Genomic DNA, 19,570 nt, shown 5'->3' with positions numbered 1-19,570 from the left:
TTCTTCAACAAAAAAATGCGCAAAAAGAGTAATAAAAATTCCTCAAATATATAGGACATAACCACACTTTAATCACATCACAGTCGATATTTATGAAATTACAAAAGCCCTAATTTTATTGCAAGTTTGACACCAACACAGAAAAGACAACATAGTACCCGCGCACTCTTTTATAAGATACTTGTCCATAAAGCAGATCGCGCTACAGAACGAACACAATACAACTACCTGCAAAGAACAGTTCGACGCCATTAGATATCCGAAACGACAAAAAAATACCCATAAAACCAAGGTAATGATTCGTGTGAACTCATATGCTAAGGCTGATATCATATGACAGTTTAAAAAGTAGAAAAAATAAAAACCAATAATCTGAAATGATCAAAAGATTTCCAAACATATCATAAATAACACTCTGCAAAAAACACACAATATCATGATTCACAAAGCAGCAGCATATTAATCAATTATCAGCTTTCAATTAGCACAAACCATAAACATACCACATTTTTATTATATCAAAATACCTTCAATGGATCATCCCGGTTTTTCTAGCGTAAGCGAAAATCCCACCGGCTTCAATGACAGGCCCGGCGTCACCGATCGGTTTCAAATTATACTTCTTCCCAGTGGTATGATTAATCAAAAGACTCTCCTGAAGCTCAATTGTCACCACATCTCCAGTACTACACTCATCACAGACCCTAACTTCATACTCCAACGGATAAATCTCTCCGGTGGCAACCGAGTTTCTAAAAAAGATCCTCGCGTAGGATTCCGCCACTCCCGCAGCTCCCAACGCCACCGGCGCGTGTTCACGAGACGAGCCGCAACCAAAATTGTCCCCGGCGATTATAATCGAGTATTTAGTTTGGTATTCTCCCGGGTCAATGAAGCGGGTTTGGTAAGATGCTGGGAGTCCGATTAGGGCGTAGGATCCGAGTTTTTTGTATTCGTCGGGTTTTGATGGGACTAGAGTTAAGTATTCGGCGGGAATGATTTGGTCGGTGTCGATGTTGTCGCGGACGACGTAGCAGGTGCCGTGGAGTGACGTGGCGGAGGCGGGTGGTGAGTCGGATGCTGACGTGGCGGAGACGGGTGAACGGCGGGTAAGGGTTAGGGTTTGGGAAATGAGGGGTTTGAAGGAGTGTGGTTTTGTGGAGTTGGAGATTGGTGGTGGTGGATACGGCGGGATAAGGAGGATGAGAAGGTGGTGTTGGTGAAAGACGTTGTGGCGGCTGCCATTGTTGGTTGGTGGAGGGGATATGAAGGCTGATTGACTAAACTATCGTGGACTGGACTTCTGTATATTCACATTTAATAACATTAAAAGAAATTGAAATAGATAATTAAATGAAATAAATTATTACCATTCATTTTTTATTTTTATTTTTGTTGAGTAGCAATAAAAAACATAGAAATAAATAATAAATGACAAAAATGCTCATACCTCAAAATATATAAAATTTACCGAGATAAAAAACTAGCAATGGCGCCACCATGGTGGCAGTGCTAGCAGCGATGGTGGCGGTGGTGGTCAGGCAGTGACGATTACGGGTGTCAATTCTTGACACGACCCGAAACCCAACCCGAACCCGACACGAAAAAAACAGGTTTTGGGTCGGCTAACACGACCCGTTTAAAAAACGGGTTGGGTTCGAGTTAACCTGTTTTCTAAACAGGTCGGGTTCGGGTTGACATGTATAAAAACAGGTTGACCCATTAACCCGTTTACTTTTAGATACTTTAAAATTAATTTTATATTCCCTTTTTAGTTTTTAAATGTGTTGAAGAATTTAATTATTTTTCATTCCCTATATTATCTTTTTAGGTCTCCTCTAAAATTCTATTTTTCGTGAACGACACTTTTAAATTCTCAACCAAAATTTTATTACCCAAAATGCATTTAATCTGTCCATTCACCAATATGCATGAACATATCGTCAAATTCATCTATATCTAAATCAACTCATGCTTAAATTTCATTTGAATTTTGCAACATATGGTTTTGATCTTATTATAATTTGTATGTCTGATTATATAAATTAATTTGTTTAAAAAATATGGGTTAAACGGGGCGTGTTCGGGTCGACCCGAATTTATGTGTGTGCAGGTTAGGGTTGACATATTTGACACGAATAATAATATGGGTCGGGTTTGGGTTGCACATTTCAACCCGTTAACCCGTCAACCTGCCAACCCGACACGTTTGACATCCCTAGTGATGATGATGGAGACGACAACAGGGCGGCGGTGGTGTGCAGGCGATGGTAATGTGATGCAAGGTGTTGGTGTCGATAGAGTAGACTAAATGAATGAAGTGAAGAAAGTATGGGGTGAGAAACTGAGAATGAATGATATTGATTGAATTGAATTCCTTATGGAATATTTGATTTCATTTCATTGACCAAGTAAACACTTTTTCTTTTATTCTTTAACAAGTCACAGTAAATCATTCTATTCTCTCTGTCATTCTCGCATGTCAAACGCTATCTTATGGTAATATGAATGCAAGGTCACGGATTTAGTTCATGGAAACAAACTCTTGCATGAATGCAGAATATGGATGCACACATCAGACTCAAACTCAAGTTGTCTCAGAACACCAGACCTCGCGCAAACGGGAGCTTCGTACATCAAGTTTGCCTTTTAAGATGCAAAACGAATATAACACGAGATTCATAGGTTTAGATTAGTTAGTAATGACCGGGTTGACATGATTGTTCCTAGGTAATCCCGTTTATTTTTATGCTTTTTATTTTTTAATATTTTTATGTTATAACTTAAGCTAATTTGAGCAGTTTATGACAAAATTTAGAAGATAGAAAAGAAATAAGCATCAAGTTTTACAGTTTAACCATAAAAGTTATATATTTATACTTGTGATAAATTTGTAATGTAGTTTGGGATAAGAGAGTTGGACTATTTTTTTTTTTTTTTATCAATTTCTAACATGAAACAACACTATCTTTTATCCATATTTTCTAATAAAAGAAAAATTCAGGTACCTATTCGGTTTACGGTTTAGTTTAGGAGGTAACTTTGTTAAAGTAGCTCGGCTTTATTTTTTTATTTGTTAATTTTTTATTCTTCAGTTTGGTTAGGGATCGAATCTTTGATTCCATTATGAAACTCAACTTTGAAAAACTTCGCATGTTTTAGGCATGAGTTGTGTCAAATTGACTTGTTTGACACTTTATAATGTTGTAGAACTCAATTGGCATCCAACTTGTTATATTCAAATTGATTATTGTGAAAAGAAAAGAATCTGGCGCGTATATTTAAACTAGTTGCGTGCCCGCGCGATGCGGCAAGGTATGCACGCAAACATGACATCATATGCGTAACCGGTGTTACTGTCTCTGAATGTGCGTGACTTCACAATAGTACGTGCGTAACCCGACGATAGTATGCTCGTATTGCGGCATTGGAATCTAATTAAGCGGTGTTAGTAAGCACGTCAGACAACGACGGTGCATGCTCAGTCAGGTGTCGGTGCGCACGTAACGCTACATTGAACTCGTCTTGACCCGCAACCCATTCCGCTTGACAATGTTCTAACCGAAATTCGTTATGACTTGCCCCTTTCAACCCAAACCCGGCCCGACCCAAACCAAATTAACTTTTTAGATCCGAACTCACCCGATTTGTTTGCCGGGTTTTAGTGGTAATCACGTAACACGTTAAGTTTTTAAAATGAAAAAAATATAACAATACTATACTCAAATTAAAGAGAATAAAATACTCGTTTTTATGGTATAATGTTTTTTAAAGAAATATTAGCGTGTGAAAAAGTTATAAACGTTTAAACATCTTCGGGGTAGTTGGTTTAAAATAAGGGGTATATATGTAAGTATTAAATAAATTAACAAAATGTGATTAAAGTTAAAGGAGCAAACTTGTAATTATTTTTGAATAAATTAGAAAACATTTTGCTTTTGCTAAAAGACAAAATTGTTAAAAGACAAAATTGTCCCTAAAGTGTCTTAATCTTATGCATTATGGTTTGTACTAAAAGCAACACTATTGATACCTCTTAAAAATTAAGAGGTCCCTTACTCATGCATTATATATAGTATAGATTGATTATTATGACGCTTAAGAGTAAGAAGAGATATTTGGATGCAAACACTAGTTAAGTTATCAATAATTAAGGTGGCGTTTGGTATATAAACAGAATCAGATACAACATTTGGAGAGAGACCAACATTTGGAGAGAGACAGAGATCGAGTTGAACTTTGAAGGATAATTAACAATGAGCAACATTTAAATAGCTTCAACGGTCAAAAAATCACTTGACCTCGTACATGCACATGATGATTACAGGACACAGGAGTCCCCATTGTTGTGTTCAACAATGATGAGTTATTATTATTATTAATAAGAATAGATAATTACGAGATAACTTCCTTAATGCTAACAAATCTTCCCAACTCAATTGACAGTTGTGCTGCAACACCAATAGCCACCGCAATCAACCCATCGTTTAGATCCACCGCCGGTATTTTCTTCCCTTCTGCCTTCACCGCACTCAAGAAGTTCAAATGCTCCAAGTAGCTTGAACCATGGTGCAATCCATCATATCTAACACATCAAAATGTTGATTAGTTTACAATTTGTAACAATATGTTTTTTTTTATTTAGTTGACAAGCTAGATATTACTAAAAGGATTTATAATTATTACTTGATTCGGTGATCTTCAGCTCTCATGGTTCGTACACCATCTCTTCCTTCAACTCGCAGACCATATCGAACAATATTCTCAGGAACAAAGGCTTCACCCTGAAAAAGTACAATATAAAATATTTAAATTAAATAATAATCACAAACAAAATATCACATTCTTTAGAAATTTGGCTATATCAGTTCAACATATGAAATGTTATAGAGGTTGCAAAATGCTTTTTGATTTTGACTTTTGACTTTTTATAGTATATGTACCATACCTTTCCAATTTCACCAATAACAGAAATTTCTTGCTCGTTTTTACTTCCTTCGGCGAACATACAAAGATCAAGCATGCCTCTCGACCCGTTTTCAAATTCAACGATAACATATGCGTTATCAATAATATCAGGCACCTGAATCAAAAACACAATATACATGATCAATCACAAAATAAGCATACTCTGCATGATATTTTGACTTTTGACGTCAAACTTTCCAGTTCTTAAAGTCAAAATTAACATAAATTTTATCTAATAACACTAACATGTTTCCCTTTGTACTAAGGCTAAACTTACAAACTAAAGTACCCTCAAAGATTTACATATACTAATTTAAGTATTAAGTATAGTGTTTTGATTTTTGATTATTGACTCTAGAAGTCAAAAATATTAAACGCACAATACCTTTCCATCATAGATTTCATCTTTATGATTTAAATCAATAGCGCCAGAAGCCATTACACGAACAGGATTCGAGCCGACAAACAATCTCATTAAATCAAAAAAATGGCAGCATTTTTCAACTAGAGTGCCTCCACTGTTACAATTAAACCTGTTCCAGTTATTCACCTATAAAAAGACATAACTGATAAAGAACAATAATCATCAAACCAAACCTAGTACAAACAAAAACAGTCGATTAGTATGATTTCTACCTTAACTAGAAATGGGAACCGATGTTCTCGAATCGAAACCATTTTAACATGCCCCAATTTTCCACCCTTAACTATATCTATCAATTTAGCCACAGGAGGCATGTATCTATACTCCAGTCCAACCTGTACCAACATTTCTGGTCTCTTTTTAGCTGCTTCGATCACCTGCATTATGACCAAAGTTAGCCCTTGATAACCGTTTAGTGGGTCCTGTTTTCGTTTATTCGTGTATTACATAAACAAGCAAAGAAGCAAGTAAAGTACATGTCCTTTAGGGTGTGCATGGGTAGGCTTGGGCCAGTTTCGGACTCAAACCGAATCAAAAACCAAATATACTGTTTTTCAGTTTTTGAAAACCGTTCGTCATCTGTTTTTTTTGTTACAATTACATGCAAAACTAAACCCGAACCGAAAATTTAGGTTTGGCTTGTGTTTTCTGTTTTAATTACATGTAAAACCAAACTGAAATTTGGGTTTTTCAGTTTTTGAAAACAGTTCGGTTTCGGTTTTTTGGGTTCTGGTTCGGCTCGGCCTTTTCTGTTATGATCACATGCAAAACGAAACCGCATATAAAATTCAGATTTTGAGTTTTTGAATTATTTGAAAACTGCTCGGCTTAGGTTTGGATTGATCACGTGCGTCAAATGTAGGGTCATTCGTGAAAATCAAAACGACCCACAAAACAAAAATATGATTTTTGTTATGAAAAAGTGAATATATAACTCAGGCTAGAATCCAACTGGAGGCCACATGTCAGCATAAGTTGTGTTTTACCCGATCTCATTAATTAGCAAGACGTTATATTGGTGTGTCGCGTGAGCTTAAACAAATAATTAAATTATAATGCTAACCTGTCTGCAGTCTTCTACAGTTGTGCATAACGGTTTCTCCACCAATACATGATGAGTGTTAGGGTGGTTAATGATATCCATCAAGATTTCATAATGAGTCATATTAGGAGTTGAGATAACCACAACATCACATAGTCCACTGTCCAACAGTTCCTTGTGTCCTGAAAACACCTGTTACAATAACTAAATATTATTTTGTAAAATATCATGCTCTTTAGAGACCATTGATCAGACCACTATTATGGACAAGACCTCAGGCCCAACAAAAGGCTAGAGGGCCCAAGTTAACACTATGTGGAAAACAAAATACACCTTATGTTTTCACATCCTTTGTGTTTTAGATTATCAAATGCTATAAAAGGAAAAAGATAATATCTCAAATTCACCTCCTAAAAATGAAATGTTGTTGCACTTAAAAGGACCCACTACAAATTTGTTGTCAATTTCTCAAAAAGAACAAGAATTTGCACCAGTGATCCATAATATTTCTAGTGGTTTACTCTAAAAAATTGAAGTTGTTTCACTTTTGATAGGACCCGCACCAAACTTTTTTTCAATTCCACGTATATATATACACGTATACCATACATATAGATATTATATATGTTTACATATTGATATGTTGAAATTAAATGAGGTAATCAAATTTTTTTAACAAAAAATGGTAATTAAATAATCTTCAAAAATTTGCAATCAATTATTAAATTGCATCCCCTTCGTTACAATATATAGAATATAAACGCAGAGAGCCATAATAATATTCACAAAATAAAATGAAATACATTAATTCGGTTTGGTTGGGATTTTCAGTTTTAGTTCGCAAAACTGAAACCGAAACGAAATTTTTGTTTTTATGAAGCAATAAAATCAAAAGGTAAGTTTTTGTTTGTCAGATAAGTAATTTATATAAAAACCCAAAACTTTAAAGTCAGTTGTCAATAAATTATTAGATAACAAAAAGATTTAAATCAAAATTCATTATTTTAAGTCTATTATTTTTTCGGCCTAGATATTTCAAGTCCAAACTGAAAAATCAGAATCCTAAACAAAAACTCGAAACCAAATGGTTTTAATTTTCAAATTTGAGTTCAGTCTGAACCCATAACCGACTCAAACAGACCCATGCACGTCTATTAAATGTATCGTGTCGCATTGCTTAATTAGAAAGTTGTACATTTACGTATACGTATACAAATTCATATTTAGTAGGTAGTAGGTACCTTGAGTGGCCAGCCAAACGACTCGGCAAAGTCCATGGAACGCTGTTGAGACGAAAGATGCGGATCGGCCACACACACGACCGCAGCGCCTTCGCTTCGGAGATGGTAGAGATTACACAGATGTTCTCTCCCCATCATTCCGGCCCCGATGATTCCATATCTCACCATCTTTTTCTCAGAGTTCTTAATATTCAGGCTAAAGCCCATCCCGTTGAGATCCAGTGACTGCATTCTTATTCTAAGTATTATTATTATTTTGACGTTGTGAATATTGTTGTCTCCTGCATTGATAGGTTTATATATATATATAACGAAAGGAATGATGCTTTTGGAATCAAATTAATGGGAGAAGATTCCACGAGTAGTGTTTGAGTTTGTTTGTTCATAAATAACATATATTGCATTTAATAATTCACGAATAAGAGAGAAGATTGTGGAAAATGGATAGGGTCGATGATGAATAAAGTCCGATATATGGGTTAGATCCACGTCAGGAAACCCCTATCGTCAAATATTATATATATATTTTCCTATCTGTAGGAAGAAAATATGCAATTTTCTTAATGATAATTTATTATTTACATAAAAAGAAAAATAACGTATTATTTTAAAAAAGTTGAAATCTTTGGTACTGCGAGTAAACTGTGTTCCCGAACTTATTACGTTTTTTCTCTTAATCTCAACTAAATTATATTTTTTTACAACTTCATCATTTCTTTTCGTTTTCCCTCATTCACACCCACTTTCAAAAAATATTACTCCGTAAAAATATATAAGGGTGAATGGTAGTTTTTCAAATATACAAAAAAATCACTGCGTACGTTTTTTAAAACATAAAAAATTTTCACTCACAACTGCCTAAATTATACTCTAAATTATAAAAAACATTATTAACATAAAATAGAGGGTTTATTGAGAATGCTCAAAAATATACTATAAATAAAGCTACAAAATTTATTGGTGATATTTATATTTTAGAAAAAATATATTTTAATTATTTGCATCTTAATACATCTATTTTTTAAATATAAAAATATATAAACCTAAAAAGGTTATTTAGAATATTGATATTGTAACTAATATTATAATAAAAACACACTTATGTGGCTTAAATTTCTACATTTTATGTAGTCAGTGTATTACGATAACACAAAATTAGGTATGTTTGTTATTTGATATAAAGATGTGACGTAAAAAGTTACCAAACGTATTGGTATTTTGTTATATTTGTTAAACGGTTGTTATTAGCATATTGAGTCCGTGTTTAAAATCCATGTTGCGTTGCATTAAAACACAAATTAAATGTCACGGGAAAACTCCTTGAAAAGTCGTATATTTAGTTATAGTAGTACAAATACTAGGGAAGATATTATACTATAACATCTCTCCTTTTTTTGAAACTGAATCGAATTAAACGAAATAATCGATTGATGAATTTGTTATTTCTTTCAATTTAGTTATTTGCTTAACTATTTAACTTGTTTCTATCGTCATTGATTGTTCATGTAGCAGTGAAATGTTAATTTGATGTTTATATGCCAACGAAATGATATCATCAAGATAGGTTCGACGGGTAAGAGACTAAGAGTAGATTTCTTGTAGTGGTCTGTAAAAGTGATCCTGAGTATTTTGTTTTACAAAGTTAAGGTATGTGTGTATTAAGTATTTAAAATTAGTATATCAATTTGCTTAAATGTGTTGGCCAAATAAATTTATAATCATTAGTTACTATTCTTATGTGGGGGTTAAATGTTAAATATTAGCAATTGGCCTTCTAACTCAATGGTATATGGGTGATGGTTAAGACTTATGATTCTTAAAGCCTCAGGTTTGAAAACTGACTCATGGGAGTTTTCCCACACTGGTGGGTTTCCTCCTCAGGAAGGCTGGAGCATCAAAATTAGTATGGAAGGTTGACATCCAGTCTTATGAAGGCTCACTCGGATATTGTTGGTGGATCCAAACGCTGTTAAAAAAAATGTTAAATATTTCAATTCAATATGGTGCAATCAATAGAAGAAGATGGACTTGTCTACATAATTTTATAATTTATTCTCTGTTTTAAAATATAAACCACACAAGTTAATGAACATAAATCAATAACACTTTAAATAAATGTGTTTTATTATATAAGACCACGTAACAAACCTTGAAACAATAATCAATTTAGGAGTGTGTTTTATCATATTAGAACCATGTAACAAATAATCAATTTAGGAGTATCTGGATCACAAATTTATTTTATTATAAGTTATCTTTAACTATATAAAACTAGGATTTTCCAAAAACGATTATTTGGTAATTTGGAAGTACGTAATGGCGGTTATAATAAATTTGCCAATTGGGAATCACGTAGACTAGATTGTCAATGTCACTTACTTTAATACCCAATTTTCTTTGTCCAGATTCATTGAATCCACAAGAAATTGTCCACATTCGTCAATTTTCTTCATCATCCATTGGTTGGAAAAATCACGAAAATAAGGAAATTAAGATTTTCTTAATATCCTTTTGAATTTTCTTAAACATCATTACCGATATATATTTTTCGTGATATGCTTTTGAATTTTCTTAAACATCGACATCAATATATTTATCAAGCTAGCGAACACTACACCTAAAAGCATCACACCACGTGCTTTAGAAGATTAAACCAACAATCTATAATATATATAAACGAAAGCTCAAAAATCCTACGTGTTGTGATGTAGGCGCTCCCCTTTTTTATAGAAGTCATCAAATTGCTTGATTTTCAAATGGAGATTTCTCATGCATTTTACCCGAATTCACGGGTATGAGTCTTACAAAACTCAGACAATCCTTAAACGGGTTATAACATCTCATTAAATTAAAATTAATCTCACCAAATATTTGATATGAAAATCCTATAAAATAGGGATATACTAAAAATTAATATTATTTTTTTTAAAAGATATGATTTAAAATTAAGAAACATTTTTATATTAAAAAAGAAGCGGGTCATGGGTTTTACCAAACTCATATAACTTTTAAACCGGGTTATAACATCTAATTTATTTGTGAAACAATTTTTTAATCATCAAATCCTAAGTATATAATTATTAACTTTCTCACAATACATAAAATTAAAATCAATATATATATATATATATATATATATATATATATATATATATATATATATATATATATATATAGGATTAAGATCATGTGATAACTATTTTGAAATTGAGAACTTTAATAACCATTTTAGACCACAAACACCCAAAAATAAATAAAAATCATAAAACAAGGTTTTCTTTCCAACCCTTCCTCCAAGATCTGCAAATTTACCGACCCGGAAACCGATGATCTTCGATCATTTTTTCTGGTTGGCACTGTCTTTCGTCCCTTTGATCCCACTGTACAAAGTGACTGCGTATCCAAATCCTGGATCTGCTTTCCGGCCCAGCCTTTTTTGATAGGTTATACCTACCCCTTTCCAAGTTTTACCCAAAGCTTCTTTACCTTGACCGGAATCAACTACATTCAGGTGATGCCCATGTTGTGGAGGGTACTGCGTACTATTGAAAGGATCATTGATGAAAAAGGTCTCGAGTTCAGCTTATCATAGTTGTCATATCTTTACACCCTGGTCACTCACGGATCTAATCGTTTCGTTTTGAAATCCAAACCACATCAACCAAGTTCCATTCTTAAGACCACCCAGATTGGGTCCTTCTGGAAAACAAATTTTTCTTTGTAAAAAAGGACTCAATCCCTGGCGGGTCTGATTTACCCAAGAGGTGGATTAAGGAGGGTAGTATCCTGGATCCTTAGGTAACATAGAGAGAATACTTAATTCTTCACTAATGACTTATTCTTTCTTTTACAGTTGATAACTTTGCTTTGTTGGCCAAGTTTCCCAGAGTTGAAGAGAGAGTTAAGAAGTTTCTTGCACTGGATCCAGAGGTAAGAACTTTTCAAGCTAAGTTTACCTAAGCTTTTCAAGAGACAATTTCAGAATCGATTAGCAACATGTCAAGTAAGACTAATTATATTATTTAATATTAATTAAAAATAATAGAAAACTTATCTTTAAATTGTGCTTTGTAGGTGCTCAGAAATCTGGAAAGTCTGCTTTCCAATTTTCTCTTGAAGACATTGATTGTCTAATTGTTAAGGAAGAGACTCCAAAGTCCACACCGATACATGAACCATGCCCGGTGACGACTCGAGCTAAGTCTGGAGCTTCTAAAAGAAAGAAGACCGCCAAGTCAGAAGACTCTTTTGAAGCTGGAAAGGATCTCATCATCACCGTAAGGATCCTATCCTCTTTATTTGTTATTGTAAATCCAATATCCTTTTGAACTTATTCTATTATAATGTAACACCCTTGACAAACACAACATCGTCCCACTCTTAGGCTATCCCACATCGGCCGTAGACAAGAGCGATCCTTGGTTCATAAGTAAATGTCCTGCCTCTTCAATCACCAACGCATTTTGGGCAGCCAAAAACAAATCCGTGAGCTCTTCGTGGGCAGAGCGGACAATATTGGTGGTGCGAGGGGCCGGATGTTACAGATTGGTATCAGAGCCGAATGTTTAAGATAGGTCGTTAGTGGTGCCTTAGTAACATGCTTAGGAGCCCCATACGTGCTTATTTGTTTACCTGATATGTTCTATTTGATTGTTTACAGCTTATGTAATTACTTGCTAGATTAAGTACTTATTTAACTGTTTATTTAATAGTTTATTTTATTTGTCATGCACACACGCACAACTCCGAAGCTATGCTTCACTCTTTTATTACTCTGAGACCATGTCTCATCCTCAAAATATTTTTATAACTCTGAGGCTACGCCTCAACCTCAAAATATTTCTATTTAATTTTATTAAATTGTTTTTTTTTATTATTATCGGAAATTTTCTTGAGAATTTCTTAGCTTTGTTTTTGCTCCTACTTTAAGCGTTCAACGTAATCGGCTGAACGGTTACACCCTTTATTGCGTTTTATTGTTTTTAAAATGTCTAGTCGGGTGTAAAACCCATGGGACACCATGGACACGCCAACTATGAATTAGCACAATTCGTTATACTTGCGATATTTTGTTGGAAAATTATCATCCGTTATGATACACAAGGTGTTTCAACTACTTATGTTTGAGTTCGTTTATTCGTTATTTAGTTTGGTCGGTTAAATTTCCATGTAACGCTCATGGGAAACTAACTTACACGTTTGTTTTGGTTTTGGTATGCTAAAAAGTTGGGGAAACAAAATGCCATGAAAAGCTCATGGGAAACCCAACACATCGAAGAACATTCGTTATTTGTTTATTTGTTTGTTTATTTGATTTTATTCGAAATGATTTATGACTTGATTTAATTACTCAATTATTCTATTATTCAATTATGTAATTTATCAATTCCTTACTTATTAAATCATTTTTGAATCAAGATATATTGGTTAAATCTATTCATATACTCAACATTTTTATTCTCCTGATCGGATACAAATTCTCCATTTATCAAAACCCGATTATCATAAGCCAATCAAAACAATTTATACTCTATCGATTTTCACATATTCATCTGATCACGTTATGTAATATCAATACCTCAAGTGATTTAAATAATATAGCACAATTTAATACTCATGATATCATATACATAAACCATTAAACATATTTTAAGCATTCAACCTCAAATTCTAATTCGTTAAAAACATATTAAACTTTGATAAAACTTTTCTCTCATCAAATCAACTTATCAATTATCGATTTAGATTCTAACTTATCCTTAAGTTATAAATAAAAATCAACATAACATATCTAAGTTTCGTTTTACACAATAACTCATATGAAATCTAAACAATTATCCAATTTCCTCATTAAATCACATCTTTATTAATCATAGAATGTTTTTTTCAACATCAGACAACATCAATTATTTATTCTCTATAACCGCCTCATGACCACATATTTAGTCAAGGAGATAGCTCTTGCGATCTCTAAAATATAAACTCAATTTCTAACACGTAAATACAATCAACTAAATCTTGTTCATTAAACTAAATTGTTGGTAATGTTGATCCATTTACCCCTACTCATTCTTATGACAATAATAATAACAAACGCAAGTTTAAACATAAACTATGTGCCATTAATCAAATTAGCAACCAATCTCAACAAAATCATAGCGTCTCAACCAAGAAACTTTACGTCAAAATCCACTCGTTACGCTTCACTTGCCACTATCACTATTCAATTTAACCCTCATATCATTTTGTACCCCATGTAATCGTTCGATTATCTTGTTAATACTTTCCACGTACCACAAGACGTTCCACAACTGTCTATACCACCAATTCTAAAGCCTATGCTACGACGTTTTCTCCAATTTCATACCTTTCTACCTATAATTACTAACTATGAAAGTCTTAATCACCTACGCCATGTGTGTTCTCGATCCAATCGTATTCAACAAGTTCAAAATTTCCACACTTTTTTATTATTAAACCCTACTTTGCAACCTAATCAAAATATTTCAATTCAATCAATTTCAATGATTCAAATTTTTATAGATCTAATTAATCAAGTTATGTTAAAACAGATAAATCAAATCAATCATAACTAAGTTTATCAAAGAAGATGTTTTTGTCATTTTATCTAAACATATTTTATCTATCTCGGTCGTTCATTATTTGTATATTTATTTAATATTTGAATTTAATTTTTTTTATTTTATTCTAATAGCTTATTATTTTAAGTGATTATGCTCATACAGTAAAATCTATCTTTTCAAAATACAATTTTCTATAATACTGTACTCCTAGTTTATTTCCTGACCTCTCATTTAATAACTATTTACGCAATGTACCCCCTCATCTTATAAACTTTTACTTTTAATCCTCATGACGCAATTCCTCTTACTTCTTAAGACAACATTGTTATCTCCACATAATTTAAACATTTTACTATTCTTATGATTTCCTCAATTTATCCTTCATCTTATAAATCCTCATTTTTGATCGCTAGAATGTCTCATTCAAGAAACCACTGTCATCCTCGACATCAATCGTTTGATTCTCACAACCACTGTATAGCTGCTTGTATAGCCAATGAGTTAACTGCTACAATCCCTAGGATAGTGACCCAAATCCAAAACATCAATGCAACTGATTCAACTTTTCCCACTAATACCTCTGCTGGTGACTACAAACCATTTACCTCGACTCATCCACACAACAAGAGACATAAGAACATTTCTGCAACAAATCCTACCCACCCGCAAGTCTCCTCAAACAAGAAACCTTACTTCGGTCCTTTTCCGTCATGCTCCATTTGTAACCGTCATCACTCGGTTAAATCCCTATGTCGTTTCTGCATCTAATGTAATCGTTATGGCCACCTTGCTAACACTTGCCGTATCCCGCCTACTGCACAAGTTGTTCCGCAACAACCTACCATTCATGCTCAACCTGATGTTCCTAATACCCGTGGTTGCTACCATTGTAAGGACCCAAATCACCTCCATAATGCGTACCCACAACTTACCCAAGCTCATCAAGCCCAATCCACGACTATACCCTACTACTTGACCCATGCTTACCAAGCTCAAACCCATCAACCTCATGTCCCTCAAGCTCCTCCCACCAATCAAGGCCAAACTTACTTAACCCAACACTACCAAACCTCACAACCACAAGCTCAAGTTTACCTGACATATTTCCACCAAACAACCTTCTTGCAAATTGTTCAAGTTCACGTTATTCAAGTTACCCAAATCAATCTACATCGAATGCTCCAACTCCTATGAATGAAACTTCTCATGGTGCTTCAAGTCACATCAATTAAGTTGCGCAAGGACCCCGAAGACTTTTTTCGTTTTCTTTATCTATCTTAATTTCCTTTTGTCTTTTTCTTAATTGCGTATTGTAACGCCTCTTTATGGCGTTTGATTATTTCCAATTTGCACTATTTACCTTCTATCTAATAAATAAAGTTTCCTTTGATTAGATAGATTGTTTATTAAAGCCTACCTTTATTCTTATTTTCTTACCTTTATCCATCATAACACATTTAATAGACCTCAACTATTAATAAGAAGCATATTTTCAACTTTAAATGCTTATATCGTTACATTTAAAAGTCGTCTTAAAAATTTCTTTTCTTTATTAAAATTCACTAAAACCTTTGAAATTATTTTATACATTGGTCTAAATTAAAACTCCTTAAAATTTTGTTAACTCAAAGTCATGTTTTAATCAAACTTTTTGTAAATCCACACGATGGGACGAATCATGTGGACCATCCGACGATAAATAATTATGGTCCGGAACATAATTATCGAAGTCCTCGCATGGAAATCATGAAGCGTAAAGTTGTGTGTCATAATATAGAATTGAAAGTAGTTGGGATAACGGTACAAATGTAAAAATGATTAGGACATGGTGGATACGCCGCTGGTACATCCTATATATAAGTGCCCTTATCGGATTTGCACTTAGAGCGTTGTTTTAACTATTCAAAGTCCTGTATGATAAATTTTTAAATTTTGCTTTAAAAATTTTCTTTTCCTCAAACTTTATTGGTTTTGTTATAATCTCCTTTAATTTCGAGACGAAATTCCCTAAAGTAGGGGAGACTGTAACAACTCGTATTTTCCAAACTAATATCTATAACCCGACCCGTTTATATATTCGAGAAATTTACCTAAGAAAATACAGTGTGATTCGAGTTAATATTATTTTATTAATATTTGGCATTATAATTATTTAATATACTAAAAACAACTTTGAAAGATATTCACTTTTAACCCTAAACTAAAGTTTTAGCCCTTAATGCTTTCCATACCCAAACTAGAAGGGCCTCTTTGCAAATCTGGTTAATTGAAGTGTTATAACCCGTTTACCCCGCAAACCCAAACCCATAATCAGTACCAAACCCGTTCCCAGTTCATCACCCTTGACCCGATTATTAACTTGTGCCTCAATCTTCGCTCTAAACTTGGAAATTGATTAAATGCATATTGTTAACCATTCCATTTACGGCTACCGACACTCGTTAATTATGTTATATCAATCAGAACTTATACGAATTTCTTAATTTATGGCCGACACCCTCCTCGTTCTTATTATACAAGTAAACATTCATATAAATTCAATTAATTCATCCTTTAGCATCCTCAACTCGTCGCCGTCTAAATTCCTATAATCAATTTTGTTATCATCAGCGTCTGGTACACGTTCGTCGCAGGTGCTTGCCGTCGCTATTATGCACATCGTTCATCAGCCATACAATCTCGTTTAAGGTAATTTATTATATGATTAGGATCACGATTAATCATTAAATAAAACCCCTATGGTTAATTAACTCAAAACATAACATATTGATCGATTAGGAAATTAGGGTTCTTAAGGGGTTTTGGGTAGTTTTGAAATGCTGGTCTTAAATATTATTTTCTGTCTTGTAACAACTTGCACACCCAGCTCAGTGGCTGGGTGTGTATGTGGGTTAAGTTGTAGCCGACCTTCTCTGCGGGTTCGAGTCCCGGCAGATCCGTTTATTAATAAATATTATAATTATTATTATAATAATTATCGAGCTTTCTGTCTTAAATTGATTAAATCACGCGTTGACGATAAAGCCTATAATCACTTAATCGAAAGCCGCGAAATCATCCTCCGAGTCCACATCAACCAAATCCTCCAATCGTTGTTCAAGATCTGCCGGGACTCGAACCCGCGCAGAAGGTCGGCTACAACTTAACCCACATACACACCCAGCCATTGAGCTGGGTGTGCAAGTTGTTACAAGACAGAAAATAATATTTAAGACCAGCATTTCAAAACTACCCAAAACCCCTTAAGAACCCTAATTTCCTAATCGATCAATCTGTTATGTTTTGAGTTAATTAACCATTGGGGTTTTATTTAATGATTAATCGTGATACTAATAAATTACCTTAAACGAGATTGTATAGCCGATGAACGATGTGCATAATAGCGACGGCAAGCACCTGTGACGAACATGTACCAGACGCTGATGATAACAAAATTGATTATGGGGTTTTAGACGGCGACGAATTGAGGATGCTAAAGGATGAATTAATTGGATTTATATGAATGTTTACTTGTATAATAAGAACGAGGAGGGTGTCGGCCATAAATTAAGAAATTCGTATAAGTTCTGATTGATATAACATAATTAACGAGTGTCGGTAGCCGTAAATGGAATGGTTAACAATATGCATTTAATCAATTTCCAAGTTTAGAGCGAAGATTGAGGCACAAGTTAATAATCGGGTCAAGGGTGATGAACTGGGAACGGGTTTGGTACTGATTATGGGTTTGGGTTTGCGGGTAAACGGGTTATAACACTTCAATTAACCAGATTTGCAAAGAGGCCCTTCTAGTTTGGGTATGGAAAGCATTAAGGGCTAAAACTTTAGTTTAGGGTTAAAAGTGAATATCTTTCAAAGTTGTTTTTAGTATATTAAATAATTATAATGCCAAATATTAATAAAATAATATTAACTCGAATCACACTGTATTTTCTTAGGTAAATTTCTCGAATATATAAACGGGTCGGGTTATAGATATTAGTTTGGAAAATACGAGTTGTTACATATAACTCATAGGCCTTGGACTCCGCTAAGAGTTACCATGATAAGATAATCAAGGACTATGAGGAGACCTTGTCTAGAATGAGGGTCATGGCTGCTGCAAAGGACAAAGCGCTTGCCAAGATGACAAAGGAAAAGAAGCAGGCTGAGGAACATGCATCCTTAATCGAAGCTCAGTTTCCGGAGGAAGTGACCCGTGCCACTAATGAAGCAAAGATCTGAGCTGCCAAATCGGTTCTCCAAGCTGGGATCAAAATTGTGACCGAGGCTAATGCTCTTTCCTTCGATAAATCAACATGGGACATGGCGAAGTGGAAACAATCCTTAGCAGCATTGGGTGGCGGTGAAGATGAGACTAGTGAAAGCGCGGAAACAGCGGCTGGTGGTCAGGAGGCGGAGATGATGGATGCAGGGAAGGATGCAGCGATGGAAGAGGAAGCTGCCAAAGTGGGCAATGAAGGATAGAAAAGACAAGGCCCGAGCCCACTTTTTTATTTGTTTGTTTTGATGGATATTTGCTGGTTATGTACTTAAGACACTAGTAATTAGGGTAAAGGATCTATGATCCTTATGACAATTGTGAGGGGTACCAAAGGTGGAGGGATTCTCTTTTTTGGGGATGAAGCCTTTGATGCCCCTTTCCTTTATTTTATTGCACTTGAATACTGTTAGTAACTCCTGTTTAACCCGGGTGGATGGTCCATCTTTTGTATGGTGAAATCCGGGCTAAGGATTTTGGTAAGTCCAGGTGACTTAACAATAATAACTTAAACTTTTGGCTATTTACTTGTTGTTTGTTTATTCTGAAAGCATATATGTTATAGTTTAAATCCATAAAAAAGTTTTAAGAAATGTTTTTAACAAAAAGTGTTAAGGATAGAATATCCTTGTAAGTACAGATTAAGGATCTTGAATCCTTACGTATATAGATTTGTAAAGATTTAATCCGAACAAACGTAAATTGATAAGTAGAGATCATACCGTAAGGTCTGATTAGACCTAAGTTATCACAAATGTGAAAGCTTCCTCGATCCTTGTAGTTAGACTTAGGATACATGATGCAAAATAGTTTATCATAATAACTGGGATTAAACCTAACAAACTGGGGACAAGCCCAAAAATTAATTGGGGACAAGCCCAAAAATAAACTGGGGACAAGCCCAACAACTGGGGACAAGCCCAAATTGGGGACTGGCCCAAAGATACGGATGTTAACTAGGGACTCGCCCAAACCGGGATTTAGCCCAAACGTGAGTGACATGAAAAAGCCAAAACCTTGCGCATGGTACGTCTACCATTAATCGTAGGA

At 34.3% G+C, this 19,570-nt stretch overlaps 1 protein-coding gene and 1 pseudogene across 2 annotated transcripts; both read right to left on the bottom strand.

The window, feature by feature from the left end:
* Positions 1-29: 29 nt before the first annotated feature.
* LOC143529260 (3-isopropylmalate dehydratase small subunit 1-like) lies at positions 30-1,245 on the bottom strand (annotated as a pseudogene). The gene is made up of 2 exons (XR_013134623.1): positions 528-1,245; positions 30-228 (listed from the first exon to the last, which is right to left on the bottom strand). The product of XR_013134623.1 is annotated as a 3-isopropylmalate dehydratase small subunit 1-like (transcript).
* A 3,041-nt stretch (positions 1,246-4,286) lies between these two features.
* On the bottom strand, positions 4,287-7,920 carry LOC143529250 (uncharacterized). Its single transcript, XM_077025077.1, has 7 exons — positions 7,676-7,920; positions 6,456-6,626; positions 5,605-5,769; positions 5,354-5,518; positions 4,949-5,083; positions 4,687-4,784; positions 4,287-4,585 (listed from the first exon to the last, which is right to left on the bottom strand). The coding sequence occupies exons 1-7, from the start codon at positions 7,904-7,906 to the stop codon at positions 4,396-4,398; spliced, it is 1,155 nt and encodes a 384-aa protein (XP_076881192.1). The 5' UTR covers positions 7,907-7,920; the 3' UTR covers positions 4,287-4,395.
* Positions 7,921-19,570: the final 11,650 nt, after the last annotated feature.

This window comes from Bidens hawaiensis, unplaced genomic scaffold, assembly GCF_021521415.1.
Source record: "Bidens hawaiensis isolate Kalapana, Puna unplaced genomic scaffold, B.hawaiensis_p1.1 tig00000636_1, whole genome shotgun sequence".
In the NCBI taxonomy this organism is placed as follows: domain Eukaryota; kingdom Viridiplantae; phylum Streptophyta; class Magnoliopsida; order Asterales; family Asteraceae; genus Bidens; species Bidens hawaiensis.
The sequence above is the reverse complement of the archived record's forward strand: the minus strand, read 5'-3'. Positions and strand labels throughout refer to the sequence as shown.